This window comes from Pterocles gutturalis, unplaced genomic scaffold (genome assembly GCF_000699245.1).
Source record: "Pterocles gutturalis isolate BGI_N339 unplaced genomic scaffold, ASM69924v1 scaffold45654, whole genome shotgun sequence".
Classification (NCBI taxonomy): Eukaryota; Metazoa; Chordata; class Aves; order Pterocliformes; family Pteroclidae; genus Pterocles; species Pterocles gutturalis.
This window is the reverse complement of record NW_010132362.1, coordinates 587-14,762: the sequence shown is the minus strand read 5'-3', so window position 1 is coordinate 14,762 and position 14,176 is coordinate 587. Positions and strand designations below refer to the sequence as shown.

Below are 14,176 nucleotides of genomic sequence, written 5' to 3'. Positions count from 1 at the left end.
GCTCAGCACCCAACTTGTACTGGTACACTGTCACTGTTATCAATATTTCAAAATCAAATTGGTGCCTGAAAACTTCATTGACTGGAATGGAGTTAGAGTGAAGCTGCTTTTCATTTACATTTCTGCGCATATTTGCACAGATAATTACATGTAGGAAAGGACACAAGAAAAGTAATTTTTCCCTAGATAACAAATTGGCATGTTCTATGTTTATAATATACAATTAATCCCTTTGAGTACTGCTTGAGTCTGATACATTCTTTCTTTGCCAGTCTTTCTGTTTCAATACAATAATTACATTCTGATACTGGCAACCAGTCCACATGAAGAGAAATGTATCTGTAATCAGACTTATCTGCTTTAATTGGACTTTCTAATGAAAGAAAATACTTATTTTCCATCTACAATGTGAAACTGAATCAAGTATTTTTAGGCAATTTATGCCATGAAATAAATAGAGCTGCCCTACATCCCTTCTCATGTAACCACAATAATTATCCAGATAGCTTGACAGCAGAGAAATACCAAGGAATAACAAAACACAAGCAATACAAAAAGGCATGGAAGAGGAGTGTTTAAGAGGGATTTTAAGACTGAAGTTTAAGTGATGAACATTTGGGTGATGAGAACTGTAAAGGCACCACTGTACTTTTCAAAAGTGATGTGATTAGACATTATGCTAAGATCCAGTGAGCTGGAAGAGATCAGACAGCTCGTCCTAACTATACTAGAAGTAAATCTCAAAAGGGGAGAAGGATAATGTTGACAGAAGATGAAAGAACTATAAACTTGATGTAGAAGTAAGGCTGGAACTAGATGTGTGGTTTGCATGAGGATAAAGACAGTCTTTCGGGGGAACCTAACTTTTCGGTCTTCCTCCTAGGGGAGGTTCACTGCAGGACTTTCGTGTGCTGTGTGGACTGTGGAGGTTACCCATTGCACTTACGCTGTTGCTAACAGTAGTGCCTGCTGCCATTAGCAAAAAAAGAATTTGGGAGCCTTTGATAAAGTGAGTAACCCACCTTACTGGAAACGTTTCAGGAGCCTTTATAATGAAATACATTTTGTGATCCTTTACAGTTCAGGATTTATAACACACCTTGTCCTTCAGTAAGCCGTTGGGTCCAAGAACATGTTCAAAAATGTGCTGTCCAACATGGGCGTCGACAGCTGAGAGGGGGTCATCGAGTAGGTAAATCGAAGCTTTCTGGTATACAGCACGAGCAAGGTTCACTCTTTGCTTCTGCCCTCCAGATATATTTATTCCCTGTAAAAATGTATTAACACTGTTTATTCCAAAGCTACAGCATATTTGCCAGCTTTTGGCTCCATTTTACACTGAAGGTTTATGACCTCCTTATTTTTAAATCAGTGTATCCCCCCCCTCCACATAGGGCTCTTGAGATGCAGAGGCAGATTCTCTTGAGCAACTCCACTCTCCTGCAAAAGAGGACCCAAGAATCACCTGGATTCGTTGATTTTTGCCTTAAGTATGTCTCATCTCTCTGGTTAGCTTAACTGTCGGGAGGTGGGCTTCAGCCCCATTAAATCATAGCCCAACTTTTCAGAAATTACTGAGCACCTGCCTCCTGCAAGTGCAGTCTTTTTGTAGGTGTTTTAACCAGGACACACAGAGTTGTAGCTACTCATGGAAAAGCTGAACAAAATATAAACCCACGCCCATACCTTCTCTCCTATTTCACTCTTCCGCCCTGCAGGGAAGCTCTCCAAATCAGGTTGCAGTGCACAAGCATCTATCACTCTATTGAACCATGTTTCATCCATCTCCTTCCCAAAGAGAATATTATCTTCCACTGAAGCATTTTGTATCCAAGCTTGCTGGGGTACATAGGCTGCAGTGTCCTATAAAAATGGAAGTTGAAGAATGTTCACAGGCCTTTTCATAAGCTCAACTTGAGACTGTGGGAACCAGTCTTTGAAGAAACTCTCCCATTTAGATTTATAGAAATCTGTAGCGATCATCATGATTGATAGATCTCAGAGGGCTTTCTAAAATATGAGTCTGCACTCTCATTGTCTTACAGAGGAGGAAACAGAGATGCAAGTACATGACACAATTTACCGGCATGCCACTTCAGCTCACTGTCAGAGTGGGAAATGGAACTGGATTCCCAAGGGCCAGGCTCATTTGAGAGTTCTCAAGCACCTTCAGATAATTAAATGCGGCTGCTATATACAGCCTTTGTTAAAATTCAGCAGTAAATGGGTTTTCATTAAGTACCTGATGCCTTGGTTAATACCTTACTGATCCTGAAGACAGAATAATTAGAAGCAAATGCTCAGTGAAAAGTTTACCTTCATGGTCACACAGCCATCCATCTTCTCCAGCTCACCCAGTAACGCTGACAGCAAAGAGGACTTCCCAGCACCCACCTGGCCAACTACAGCAAGCAAGGAACCTTGGGGCACGGTAAGATCTATCCTATAGAGAAAAGATTAGTCTCTTATCACCTTTTCGATACACTTTCTGAAGAGAAAATGACCAAAATTATTGCTATTGTCTTGTGGCAATAAAAATGTACCAACTAAACCCACTGATTTCATACTTGAGGCCTCAGTTGCACAGCGCTACTCTTCCCATCATGCTGACTTTTTGCAGCAGAACAGGAGTCATCCCTTCAAAGACCAGAAAGTCTTCTTCCATATCCCCATCTGAGTTTCAAACCCAGATCCCAGCTCTAGAGATAAGGCTAGCCCAAAGCACTGGATAGAAAACACTCCTTAACACTGGAACTTTTCAACACTTTTTCTTCCCTAAAACTGCAATGCCTTTTAAAATAAGCATGTAGTGATGTCTTATGTAATAGCTGCATACCATCAGTTCTACCTTTTTGACTTAACTTAGTGTAATTTGATATTTGGACAAGAAAATTGGGTAAAGAAAGCAGTCTCCATATATTAAGGCAACATCCACATACAAGCACTTTCCTATTTATGTGCTCCCAAGCATAAAAGCAAGATTACATAAAGATTACATACTTTAATTTTCAGAATTCAATGTTAAATATGAAGCAAACCCAGAAGCCTCTAGATATTCCACACTGGTTTCACTGAGGCCCTGAGGAATTAGTTTATTCAGCATCTACCCTGACCTACATAATTGAGATGACTCAGGGTAAGTCTTTACCTTCTAAGACAAGGAGAAGTTTCTTTGCTCCAGCAAAAAGTCCCATTTCTTATGGTGATACTTGCCTGTACTAAAATATGAGAAGAAATAGAACCCTTGTAAATTTGTAAGTCATATGACTTTATGTTTCAGTGTGTGTTTATATTACATAAAATGACCCTTAAGTATGAAAAGAAGGTGTTAATTACCAGATTCATTACCAATTTCATCGTTAGAAATAAATAGGCCTGAGAGATGAAGTGACAGTATGGGGCAAACATTCTTCTCTCTTGACTATGGTAAGCACCCTAAGAGTGAAAGCTGAACAATGGAAGCTACTTCTCTTCTAAGACCACATTACTAACACAAAAGCTCACCACATTCAGAAGTGTTTCTGCTCCAGCCTTCAGGCTTCAGTTCTTCCAGATTCAGAAAAGCTGCTAAGCGATTTAAAGAAACTTTGGCCTGAAATGAAGAAGCACACAAAAGAATAAGATTTAGAATAGAAAAGGAACTAAAAGACAAAGTGAAGACTGTACTTGAAGACCCACTTAGAACGTTGACTAGGTGCTATGTTGCAAATGCTGTAGGCTTAGATGGACAAATGTAGCTCTTCCTTATGTTAACTGCCTTTATTTCCACTTGGCTTAGCAAAAAACACATTCTCCCCTGTGTTTTCTCCTCTGTTCACACAGTGATTTGGTGCTTTTTCCTCCAATGCATTCTGCAATCTTTCCAGTGATTGCTTCTGTACATGAAGAGCTGTGACGGTCTTCTTGGGGTACAAGAGCAAAATTAATTTCCCAATTTCTTATCTAGCAATGACTTGCTTTTCTCTCCAGCCTGGGCTGTCAGGGTTTCCACTGATCTCCCATGGAGATTTTGCTCCATCTGTTCTGATTTCTGTGATTTAAAACAGAACTGGAAGCACCTCTGAGATCTAATGGTGCTTGTGATTGGCCCCAAAAGACTTAAGAGTTGTTGTTGGCAACTATTTTGTCAATATATGGAACCTTTCTGAAAAAAACAATACCACAAAGTACCTTTAGCTGCAAGTCCTTGCACTTCACAGGTTCACAAAAGCAATTAGCTAGGCCTTACATTCAAAACCCCAAGAAATCCCTACCTTTACCTGTTAATGGTGATAGGTAAAAAACCACTTATGGCCAAAAAAAAAGGAACATAGCCTGCACTTAACCTGGACAGCAGCATTTATGGAGAAGGGCAGGAAGGAGTGCGCAGTGTTGAGAATGTTGATCAGTGTTAAAGACACAAAGGCCTTCTGAGCATCCAGGACATGTGTGTTATCCACCAGGGTGTAGACAGCAAACATGACAAATGCAATCTGAAAGGGAGTGAAGGAAAAGCAAACACAAACTATTTGCTTCAGACAGGGAAGAGAATAGTTCAAGGGTGACAGGCCCCTTTGTAAAGACTCTGGAACCCAATTAGTTAAACTCAGGCTGTCACTCATACACATGGTACCCATCCTGCAAACATCATAGGCAAAAGTCTTACATGTCAGTGACAAAAACAAGTTTTATTTGATTATTTGACATTTGTTATGCTTTAAGGAAGTTCTGGTGCTGCAACCACAGCAAGGTGAAAGCACAGCCATTTCCCATTGAAAACACACATGGGAGCTGCAACAGCAAGGACAAAAGTGGCTTGTGCAGCTACTGACTGTGCCATGAACTCTGCCTCGCCTGGAGGTCTCCAGGTCGTTCTTGCAAAGCAGGATCAGTCTACCTGGAGCACAGTGCCAGACTGGACAACTTGTCCATGGAATTGTTAGGACAGCGTAAATGTCTGTGGGGCTGAGTCCACTGGGGCTCAGTAACTCCTGTGAGACCACCATGTCTTCCACCCAGATATTATCTTTAGCTGTCCCACAGGAAAAATCTGTCCAGGCAGGAGTACAAAGAGAAATGGAAGTAATAGGACATGTAGGAAGGTGAACCACTCACCAGGAAAGTTGATGAATGGAAAGAAGCTAGAGATGCTGAGAAGAGAATCTGAGATCTTTTTAGGGCCTGAAGTTCTTCCTTCCGGATACCAAGCACTTTCTCCATGAAGGCTTTTTCCCAGCCATACATTTTGATTACTTTAATGTCGCTGAGAATGGCATTGGTGAGTTTGGCCCGCTCATCTTTATGTTTCATCTGGGTCTCCTGTAATAAATATTTGAGTTTTATCATTTAAGAGGCTGAATATTTAACAGTGCAATTATTCTGAAAAAATACCTTATTCCTGCCTATGAATCTTGAATAAATTTCCCTGCAGTTGAGCTGTGTATACTGTTTTGCTTATGAATCTTCTGGGCTGGGAAACATTTTGCTTTTCATCTTCAGAGCTTTATTTTTACTGGCAATACATACAAAATACAGAAAAAGCAGGCAAACAAGGTGAGAGACTGAACATGCAAGAGCTTACTCTAAACTTCAAGAAACTTTGCAAGCTTTGAATCCTCCTATTTCCTTCAGTCACGGCCAGCATATAATATTATATATGCCAGAATAATAAGTATGAAGCCATCACTTGATGTTGAATGTTAGTGATACACTTCAGTACAATATTACTTCTCTTCCCCCCGCCCGCCACATGCATGCCTACTGTAATCATCAGTAGCTTTGGGTTCCATGTGATCCTTTCCTGGAAGAGCATGGCAGCCTTTAACTTAGATTTAAAAGAAGTATCCTAGCATAATTCAAGTCAGCAAACCACTTCATTTTTATTAAGCAAAATGTACCTGAAAATGACTCCTCTTCTTGGTGATCATGAAATTCAGAGGCAAAAGAAAAAGGAATACAGCAATTGAAGTCAAGGCAGATGGCCCAAGAAGCTGCCAGGAGAGGAAAGGAAAGAACTTTTGGTGATTACTGAAAACAACTGTTTTCCATTCCCCTTTTCTCACCTTTCCTCTTATTTGAATCTATGTCTAATATCCCTCAGGGCTAAGGCTTTAGTCTAATCTTGCATTTGCCTTTCTCAGGAATTATGCTCTCTACGCGCTGTGGGTTGTTAAATCTCCAGGCAGGGTAACTCCTATCATCATCCTCTGATGTATTTATTTGCTTCCCTTTTAGGAACTAGATCAGTTTTGGAAGCTATCCAGAAGCATGCTGGCAATTCAAGTAATTTTTATTTCTTCCCATCTGTTCTTGGATGTGTTAAGGAGGACATCTCGTGGTTGGCATAAGTAAGTGACCCGAAAAACCCCCCAGATTTTCTTTAAAAAAACAAACCCAAACCCTCAACGAACTATTCTTGCAGCATAAATAACCCAGCCTGTCAAAATAGAGAACTTATTGCTCATGGCTTAGTTACATCTCTCTACAGACAGCTTACGTGAGAGGTGAGTGTTGATCTACACAAAGAGATAAAAGTATTCTCTACACAAATGGTCTATAAACACTAGCAAATAAAGTCTTAATTATGTTCCAACTCCACACAACCACATTCAGCTTGTCAACATTGCCAGAAAAGGGATGAAGATTTTTCAGCAGTCCATTATATAACTATAGTCTGTAATGAATTTTCCAAGGTTATAGTATCCTGCCAGGCACAAGGCACAGTCCATCCTGGTTAGCGAGGGAAGGTCTCAAAGGCCTCTGGAAAGCTCCTGGGAATCAACTGTCTCTGTAGTGCTTGTGCTGCCAAAAACAGGGACTAAGAAATAGGACTTTATCCTCCTGAGAAAATACCATATAGGGGAAAAAAGGATCCTTTAGATTATCATCCTTTGTTTCTAATTCAGGTTTTGCTCTCTCTTTGATAAACTCTTATGTAATGCAATGCAATGCATCCAATACTCTCTTGGAATATCATATAACTTTGCTTCAAACTGTTTCACTGATCTTGTGGCAATCAGGCTTCAGGATGAAGTATGTCAAGTTGCTATTTCAGACCGTTCCCCTTTATGTTCTGTAACTATGCTAAGGAGCTGGATGTGGACTCTCAGCCTGCACTGGGACACCACATTATGGTTGAAAAGAGAGGTGACAGAGCAAAAATCTCAGGCAGAAGTTTACCAGTCAGCTCAGAATAATCATACTCACAGTCTTTTCCTAAAAGAGCCTGAATGCTGAATACATGTGTGAGAAGATAAGTGAAGGATCAGGTAAGGATTCCATACCAATAAAAATATCTTCTAAAAAGAAAAGTGAATCCGCCATGCTACAGAGCTAAGAAAAACATGGCAATTTCAGGTTACTCAGACCAGCAAAGCTCTAAGAAAAATTCTGAATACCCCTTTTTTCTTACCTAGAATCGAAAGGGAGTGATAGGTACTGTTGTGTTTTACCTGCCACAAGAAAACAAAGCAGATGATAATCCGAACAGGAGCAAGCCAGGTCCCATTAAAATAGATAATCAGATCCATTAGCTTTTGGACATCAACAGATACCAGATTAACAATTTCACCGACTGTTGCTGCTTTCCTTGATGCATTTGACATCACTAGGATCTAGACAGGGTAGAGAAATAAGGAAAAGTGGCATCATACAACAGCTTTGGTCCAAAAATCAAACAATTTTCTTTTCCTTATTTAAAAAAAAAAAAAAAGAGAGATGGAGAAAAATGTCAAATCCTAGGTACTGAAAACATGCTGTTGCCTGGGATATGTGACTTCACTTTAAGATGAAGAATTTACTCCCTTTCCCCAACCATAATCTACAGCGTAAGTTTATGTTGTTTTTTCCTCTTTCCTTTTCGTGGCTTTTCCTTCAGAGGTAAGATCTGAAAAACAAATAGTACAACACTTCCCACACATTGTTTAGAGGTGAAGATAGCACAGAATTACATCCTAAAATTAGTTTCTAATAACATCTCCCCTGATATTGTTAAGAGCAATGTACCAACAGCGTCGTAACTGCTAATGTAGGGCTAGAAAAAAATGAAGCTGAAAAGGAAGCTACAGACTCACCTTCCTATACACAAGCCCTGTTACTGCAGTTCTCAGTCTCAACCCCAGAACAAGACACATGTACATATACCGTTGTTCAAACAGAGTCTGAAGACAAGCCAAAAGGAACATAGTGAAGGCATAGAAATAACCATGCCAGCTAGGTGCTTCTTGATCTTCAAAGAACTCCAGGAAAAGGCTGCAAGACAGGAGCAAATGTCGATGAATCCATGTAGAAGTGATGAAATATCAAACACACAAAAATGCAGAAATACCAGGGATTTTTCTGCATTATCTCTGGCTGATGTTTATCATTAAAATAGCAGAAGAGTTGGAAAAGCTGCTAAGTATTCTATGCCTTATAATATCCTGTTTTTTTACATTTAGCCACTCTTGGTTTTGAAGCAATTTCTAATGTCAGCATCTTCTCAGGGGAGACTAATTTTCAATGTTAAGGATAGCTCCTGAATTTCATTAATTTGTCAGAAATATGCAAATTGGGAGCCATAATCTGAGGAAGTAATTTTCTGAACTTCTCTTAAAGACCAAGAGTTCAAAAGAGAAGTGTTTGTGTGTCCACCGCTGTGAGTGCTGGAATACACATCTCTGTGTGAGCTCATGCACACACCAATCTTGTACATGTGAAAATAATACATTATACATTATAAATATGCACATACCTCAGTAACTTTGGGATGGAGAACAAGAAGACATCACAGATAACTAAGCAGACAGTGCCGAGAAGGAAATAGGTTCCAAACATGCTCCAAAATGTTTTCAATAAGGGCCCACTCTGACTGTGTTCTGATTGCAGTAGAACCTCCGTCTCTTCAGCTTCTGCTATGCCAGTTTCACTCTTCTGACCCTTTTTAAATGTAGCAGACTCCATTTTTCTAAAGAAAGAAACAATGAGAAAGCTAGCCACAACTGGAGAAAGCTTGGGGATCTCCTGCTTTCAAAAAATCATTAAATACCTCACACTGGTACTAATGCCACATCCAGTAAAAATGCTCATCAAAAAATGATCCCTCTCATTAAAAACTTACAGTTCCTTGCTTCTAGGAATGGAAGGGTGTTCTCCAGCAGATTTCAACACTTAAAATCAGATTTTGCACAAAGGAACTCACTCACTGAGTGGTCACCCACTGAAGAGTAAAGACCCCCTACATTTTCATTAGCAGAGCATTACTTGGACCATTTTATGTATGCTATCCTTTTCTTATTGTTTAATGGACAAATAATTCAGTGGGATTAAATCTTTCAACCATTCTCTTATCCAGATAGGAAGCACCTAGAAGAACTTAATGTTCAGAGCCTGAATACGTGCTGAAGCGGTCTGTCTAGCACTCATGGGGAATGCAGGGGATTAAAGCCTGTTCTTCGTGGCACACTAACATCTGTCAGTGTATTTGCTTATATCATCTAGAGGCAAGAGAGAAACTGCCCAGCTGAGTCCATGACACACTCTCTAGATCAAGTACTTACTGCTGAGTTCTGCTGTGACACTGCTTCCACTCTCTTTCAGCCCAGGCAACAATTTCTTCAGAGGAGTCCTCTTTCCTCACGGGCCACAAGTCATCCCCCCCCAAGGACTGCTGGCAGCCTTTCCAGACAAGCCTGCAGAACATACAGACTGCTGTAAGGTAAGCACAGAAGGATTTGTTGTGCTGTAACATTTTCAAAACAGATGGGCTTTAACTTAGTGCAGCACAGTGAGCATATAGGGACTTACATAAAACACTACTTGGGACTATCCTTTCCCAGAATAAATATGAATGTTCAGGAACAGCAGTTTTGCTTCAAAACTCTGTGCTGTCTTCTGTCATCACAATGAGGATTTGAAAGTAAGCCCTAATTTCTAGTCTATACTGAGAGTGGGGTCTTGGGCAGCAGGGGACAAAGTTCAGTTTAACTTGCTCTGTGGCTCAGTGAAACACAGTTGAGGCCTTATCGTAGCAGACATTAGCCCCAAAGTATGTAATCGTTTTACTTCCAAATGCTAAGTAGCAGGCTGGGCCAATGTACTCATTCACTATTTTTCCCTTGCCCAGCATTTGTTTATAGGAAGGTCTGGCAGGCAGACAGGACTGTGGCTGGTGTACAGGGATCTTTTGAGACCGCTGAGGTCTTTTTCAAGATTGGGAGGGCACTGGAAGGGTAGCTGGAAGAGGGAAGAGAATTATCTGGAATCACAAATTTGTGTTTTGAACTATTTTGAGAAAAGTAAGTTAAATTTTTATAAATTGATCTTGCGAGAATATCCCAGGTCCCCAGAGAAAGAGTTTAAATCCTCACTGCATAAGCTAACTCAGGGGCTGGAATATTTCCTACTGTCTGTCGCCTACACCCTCTCTTATGCTGCTGATTTTTTCTGATATTCTAGCAAAACCAGTTGTTTTTCTGTTTGCTTACCCAGAGAACCACCAGTATGTGATTTTGGAAAGAAAAGAGCTGCTGGCTTCTGGACACTGATTCTGATGGGAGGAAAAACATGAATGATATTTATATATAGAAAAGGACATGTGTCAGATGACTATAGTCCCCTTCTGTGCTTCCCCAGGAAAAGCAATCAGAAAGTTACACACGCCCCATTCATTGACCCTGACAGTGTAAATGTGTCATGGAGGATCAATGGGATCCGGAGACTTTGGAGCATTAGATTTTGAATAATGTCTCAGAGGAATGAAGAATATCATTCTGCATACCCAAAGACATTTCTTTTCTGAAGCACAGAGCTCTGCCATGCTCATACCTCAGATAGAATACTACTGTGCAGGAGAGCATGGGGAAGCAATGTGAGCCCTATCTGCTGGTTTCAATGAAAATAAACACAAGTATGGACAGAAGACGTTTTTAGTGTTTCAAAACATACATAGAGAGACAGAGTATTTTTATCACAAATTCTGTTGGTTACCTTTTAAAACTGTCGGCCTGTATACAGAACAATGTATCTTATATCTCCCAGATACTCATGTTCCTCTGTATCCCCGTAAATTTAAATTCCTGTTTAAGCAATAACGCAATGCATTATGAAAAGCAATGTTATACTTACAGGGTTGTTGACAGCTCTAGAGAAGAAGGGAGAGTGATCAACTAAGCAGAATAATACAAGTTCTCCTAGTACCAGGCTAGCATAAAGGTAAGTTGTAACGTGGCGGAAATGGTCTTCCAGGAAGCCCTAAGAAACAGAACACTGTTGAGAATGAGGGAAAAACCTTCATGTGCAATCAGTGGAGAGAGATGGCTTCTCATGCTCTACCAGCCATAAGCTCTGAGTTGTGGTTTGAAGCATGAGATGCATTTATTTAAACTGTAGTTATTTATTTAAACTGTAGTTAGTTACTGTAGGGCTACTTAAATAGATAACTCCGGAAACTGGAATATCAGAAAATGCTAAATAATGGACACATTTGTTATTTATAGTGACAGTTTTATCATGAGGCTTCACAGCAGTCTAGTCAAGTCAGCCATCCACACTGCATCATTATTCAGGGAACTTTGGGTGCTCTGAAGGATAGAAGCTCCTTGCTCACCTAGTGGGATGAGTTGTTGATACAATAAAGCACCTGCCAGGCTTTATTATAGATGCTGTGTCTGAGGGGCTCCGTGATGGGCTCTCTAATTAATTTTGTGAATGAGAAAGAGAAAGACTAAGGAAAAAGTCTGAGCATTTTGCAACTGTATTTTGGTAGCAAGACGTGGCAAAGTTTCTACAAGAGGCCTGGTGCCCGAGTGTCACGCAACCCAGCAGGAACAACCAAGTTCTCAACTGTCTTTTGTTTAGTGGCCACAGATCTTCCCCCTATTATTTAAATGCACAGGTAACATAGACTCTTGCTTCTTCCTTGTTGTGATGGAAAAGTACAATTTTTCACCTGGCAAAATGGCCACTGACTCTAAGTCTCAGATGTGTAAACCCAGCCAGCACTCCTCCACAAATAAACATTCACCACAAATACCCAAAGAATAAAAATGTGTAATATATCAACATATCTATGCTGATACAAAATCTGGCTTAAGGCTAGTTTTCAGTGACAGCTTTTAAGTTCATTTTGCTTTTATTCATATATGCTGTCTGCCAAGCTCTCAGAAAACCACACTCTGTCTACACTGAAAGGGATAACATGGATGGAGATGACAAAGTGTCATCAACCATTTTTCTCAGCACATATGTTAAGAGAGGACTTTGATTCTCTACCTCACAATCCATGAGGCAAAAAGAGCCCTGTTTTTTAGAGACTTCATACCCCTGCATGCTAAAGATACATGATTTCACTTACTCTTTCCAGGGCATGTTGGACTTTGGAACTAAACATTACAACTGCAGCCACGAATGAGAGCAGCCAGTAAATCAACAGGATACCCGAAGACTGGATGCCCATCATTCTCTCCACTTGGGTAAGGAACATGGCAAGGATCTGTGAGGAAGTACAAACTTGTCCAAATAAATAGCTGGTAATGGAATGCCAAACATTATTACAAAATTAATGGATACAATAGAGAAAAATCAGTTCATTTCTTGCCCAAACATTTCAAGATGTTCAGAGTGATAGTGTTGTTCATAAAAGGCTAAAATGGAAAAGCATTATGTGCAATTTTGCACTCAAGAATGTCTCACCAGAAAGGACAAGTAATAAAACCACAAGTAGGCCAACAGGCTGGGAGGATCTGGGCTATGAAGACACAGTGACAGAAGGGGCGGATAGGCTTTTAGGTTGAAAGAAATCCCATTTCATGCTAAACCATGCTAAATCGCATACCGTGGTTAGGAGAAACCTAACCTGTTGTTGGGAGACCTCTTTCTGAACACTACTGCTACCTCGGCTCTTGTGAGGTGTACTCTGCCCACAGGGCTCTGTACCATAGCTGCAGACCCAGCGGTCTGCCCCAGCTCCAAAGCCCTGATGCGTCACAGCAGAAGCTCACAAAGCACGTCTCCAGCCTTCTACACCCCTTCAGCAGTCTTTGTTTTCAAAGACACTGAGAAACATGGAGAATACAATATCCACCCTAGGAGGGCTAAGCTGGGCCACATGCAGACAAAAAAAAGGAAGAATTACCATTGTGATTCCCACCACAGCAGGGCTAACGAAGAATGCTGGAGCCCGTGGGATTCCTTGGTTTATTTCCCACAGTGCGAAGAAGACATTAGAAAAACACACTGTTACCAGGATGAATCCAAGGACCTGGGCAGAGACAGCAAACACACGTTGGAATGGACTGAAATGATGATGGGACAATCTACTGAACTGAATGCCCAAGCAGCCTGGGCAGTAAGACTGGAGAGGTGGAAGAGCAGGTTTGAGATAGAGAGTGTTATAGGAGGTAGTGAGGAACCAAAGAGAAGTATAGGGGAGAAGATCTTACAACAGTTCTTCCTTAGACTTTACTTGATTTATACTGACCTGACTTCACCTGAGTCAGGAAATGTCAAAGCAAACACAGAAATGGATCATCAGAAAAGACTTAATGATTTAGAAAAATTAAGTTCTGCATCAAATTTTGATAATGTTAGGCTCAAACCCCATCTTGCACCCTTACCATTTTGGTTTTGAAGATGTAGGACATCCTGATATATCCTTTGTTTTTGTGTCGAAGATACAACAAGTAGAAAGGAAAACAGATCCAAAGATAGGCACAAGGCATCCAAGCAATGACTGTACTCTCAAAGCACCAGGTGAATCTTGGGGTGTTTGTATACCATGTCTGGTTCCAGTCCTGTCACAGCATCAACACAGAGTGAAACAATAAAGCTGATGTATGCAGAATTGCACCAGCTGGTGCAAGTTGCTAGTGCTACAACAAAGATATAATGTCAGAGGAATTTAATTTAGGGTTTCAAATGTGAAAAACATTTGCCAACAGAGGAGCTGCTGGAGAATAGTCAAGTGTCACAGGCGAGGGAGGGAGGACTCAGAAGTAGCATTTTGGAGGGAATGGAAGTAGAAAAAGAGGGAAAAAAAAAAGGTTGGAAAAGTGAAAGATGCCTAAGCAAGGACATAATGTATCACAACTAGAGAGAAAAAAGAGGATGTTTAAGTTATGAACATGGAATGAGTATAAATAATTTGTGAATGAAAAATATTATTGGCAATTGGGAACTATCAGAATAGTCTATGTAGAGAATGACTGGTGAAATGGAGATG

At 40.5% G+C, this 14,176-nt stretch overlaps 1 protein-coding gene across 1 annotated transcript; it reads right to left on the bottom strand.

Annotated features, from left to right (window-relative positions):
* Nucleotides 1-1,099: 1,099 nt before the first annotated feature.
* LOC104457665 (multidrug resistance-associated protein 6-like) lies at nucleotides 1,100-13,749 on the bottom strand (the record flags this gene model as incomplete). The annotated part of the gene is made up of 17 exons (XM_010080872.1): nucleotides 13,572-13,749; nucleotides 13,091-13,216; nucleotides 12,311-12,448; nucleotides 11,083-11,208; nucleotides 10,443-10,504; nucleotides 9,516-9,647; nucleotides 8,711-8,923; nucleotides 8,052-8,229; nucleotides 7,431-7,592; nucleotides 5,877-5,969; nucleotides 5,095-5,298; nucleotides 4,326-4,472; nucleotides 3,495-3,592; nucleotides 3,149-3,208; nucleotides 2,317-2,443; nucleotides 1,687-1,863; nucleotides 1,100-1,267 (listed from the first exon to the last, which is right to left on the bottom strand). Coding segments are annotated over exons 1-17 (2,316 nt in total), but the record flags the coding sequence as incomplete, so codon positions are not given.
* Nucleotides 13,750-14,176: the final 427 nt, after the last annotated feature.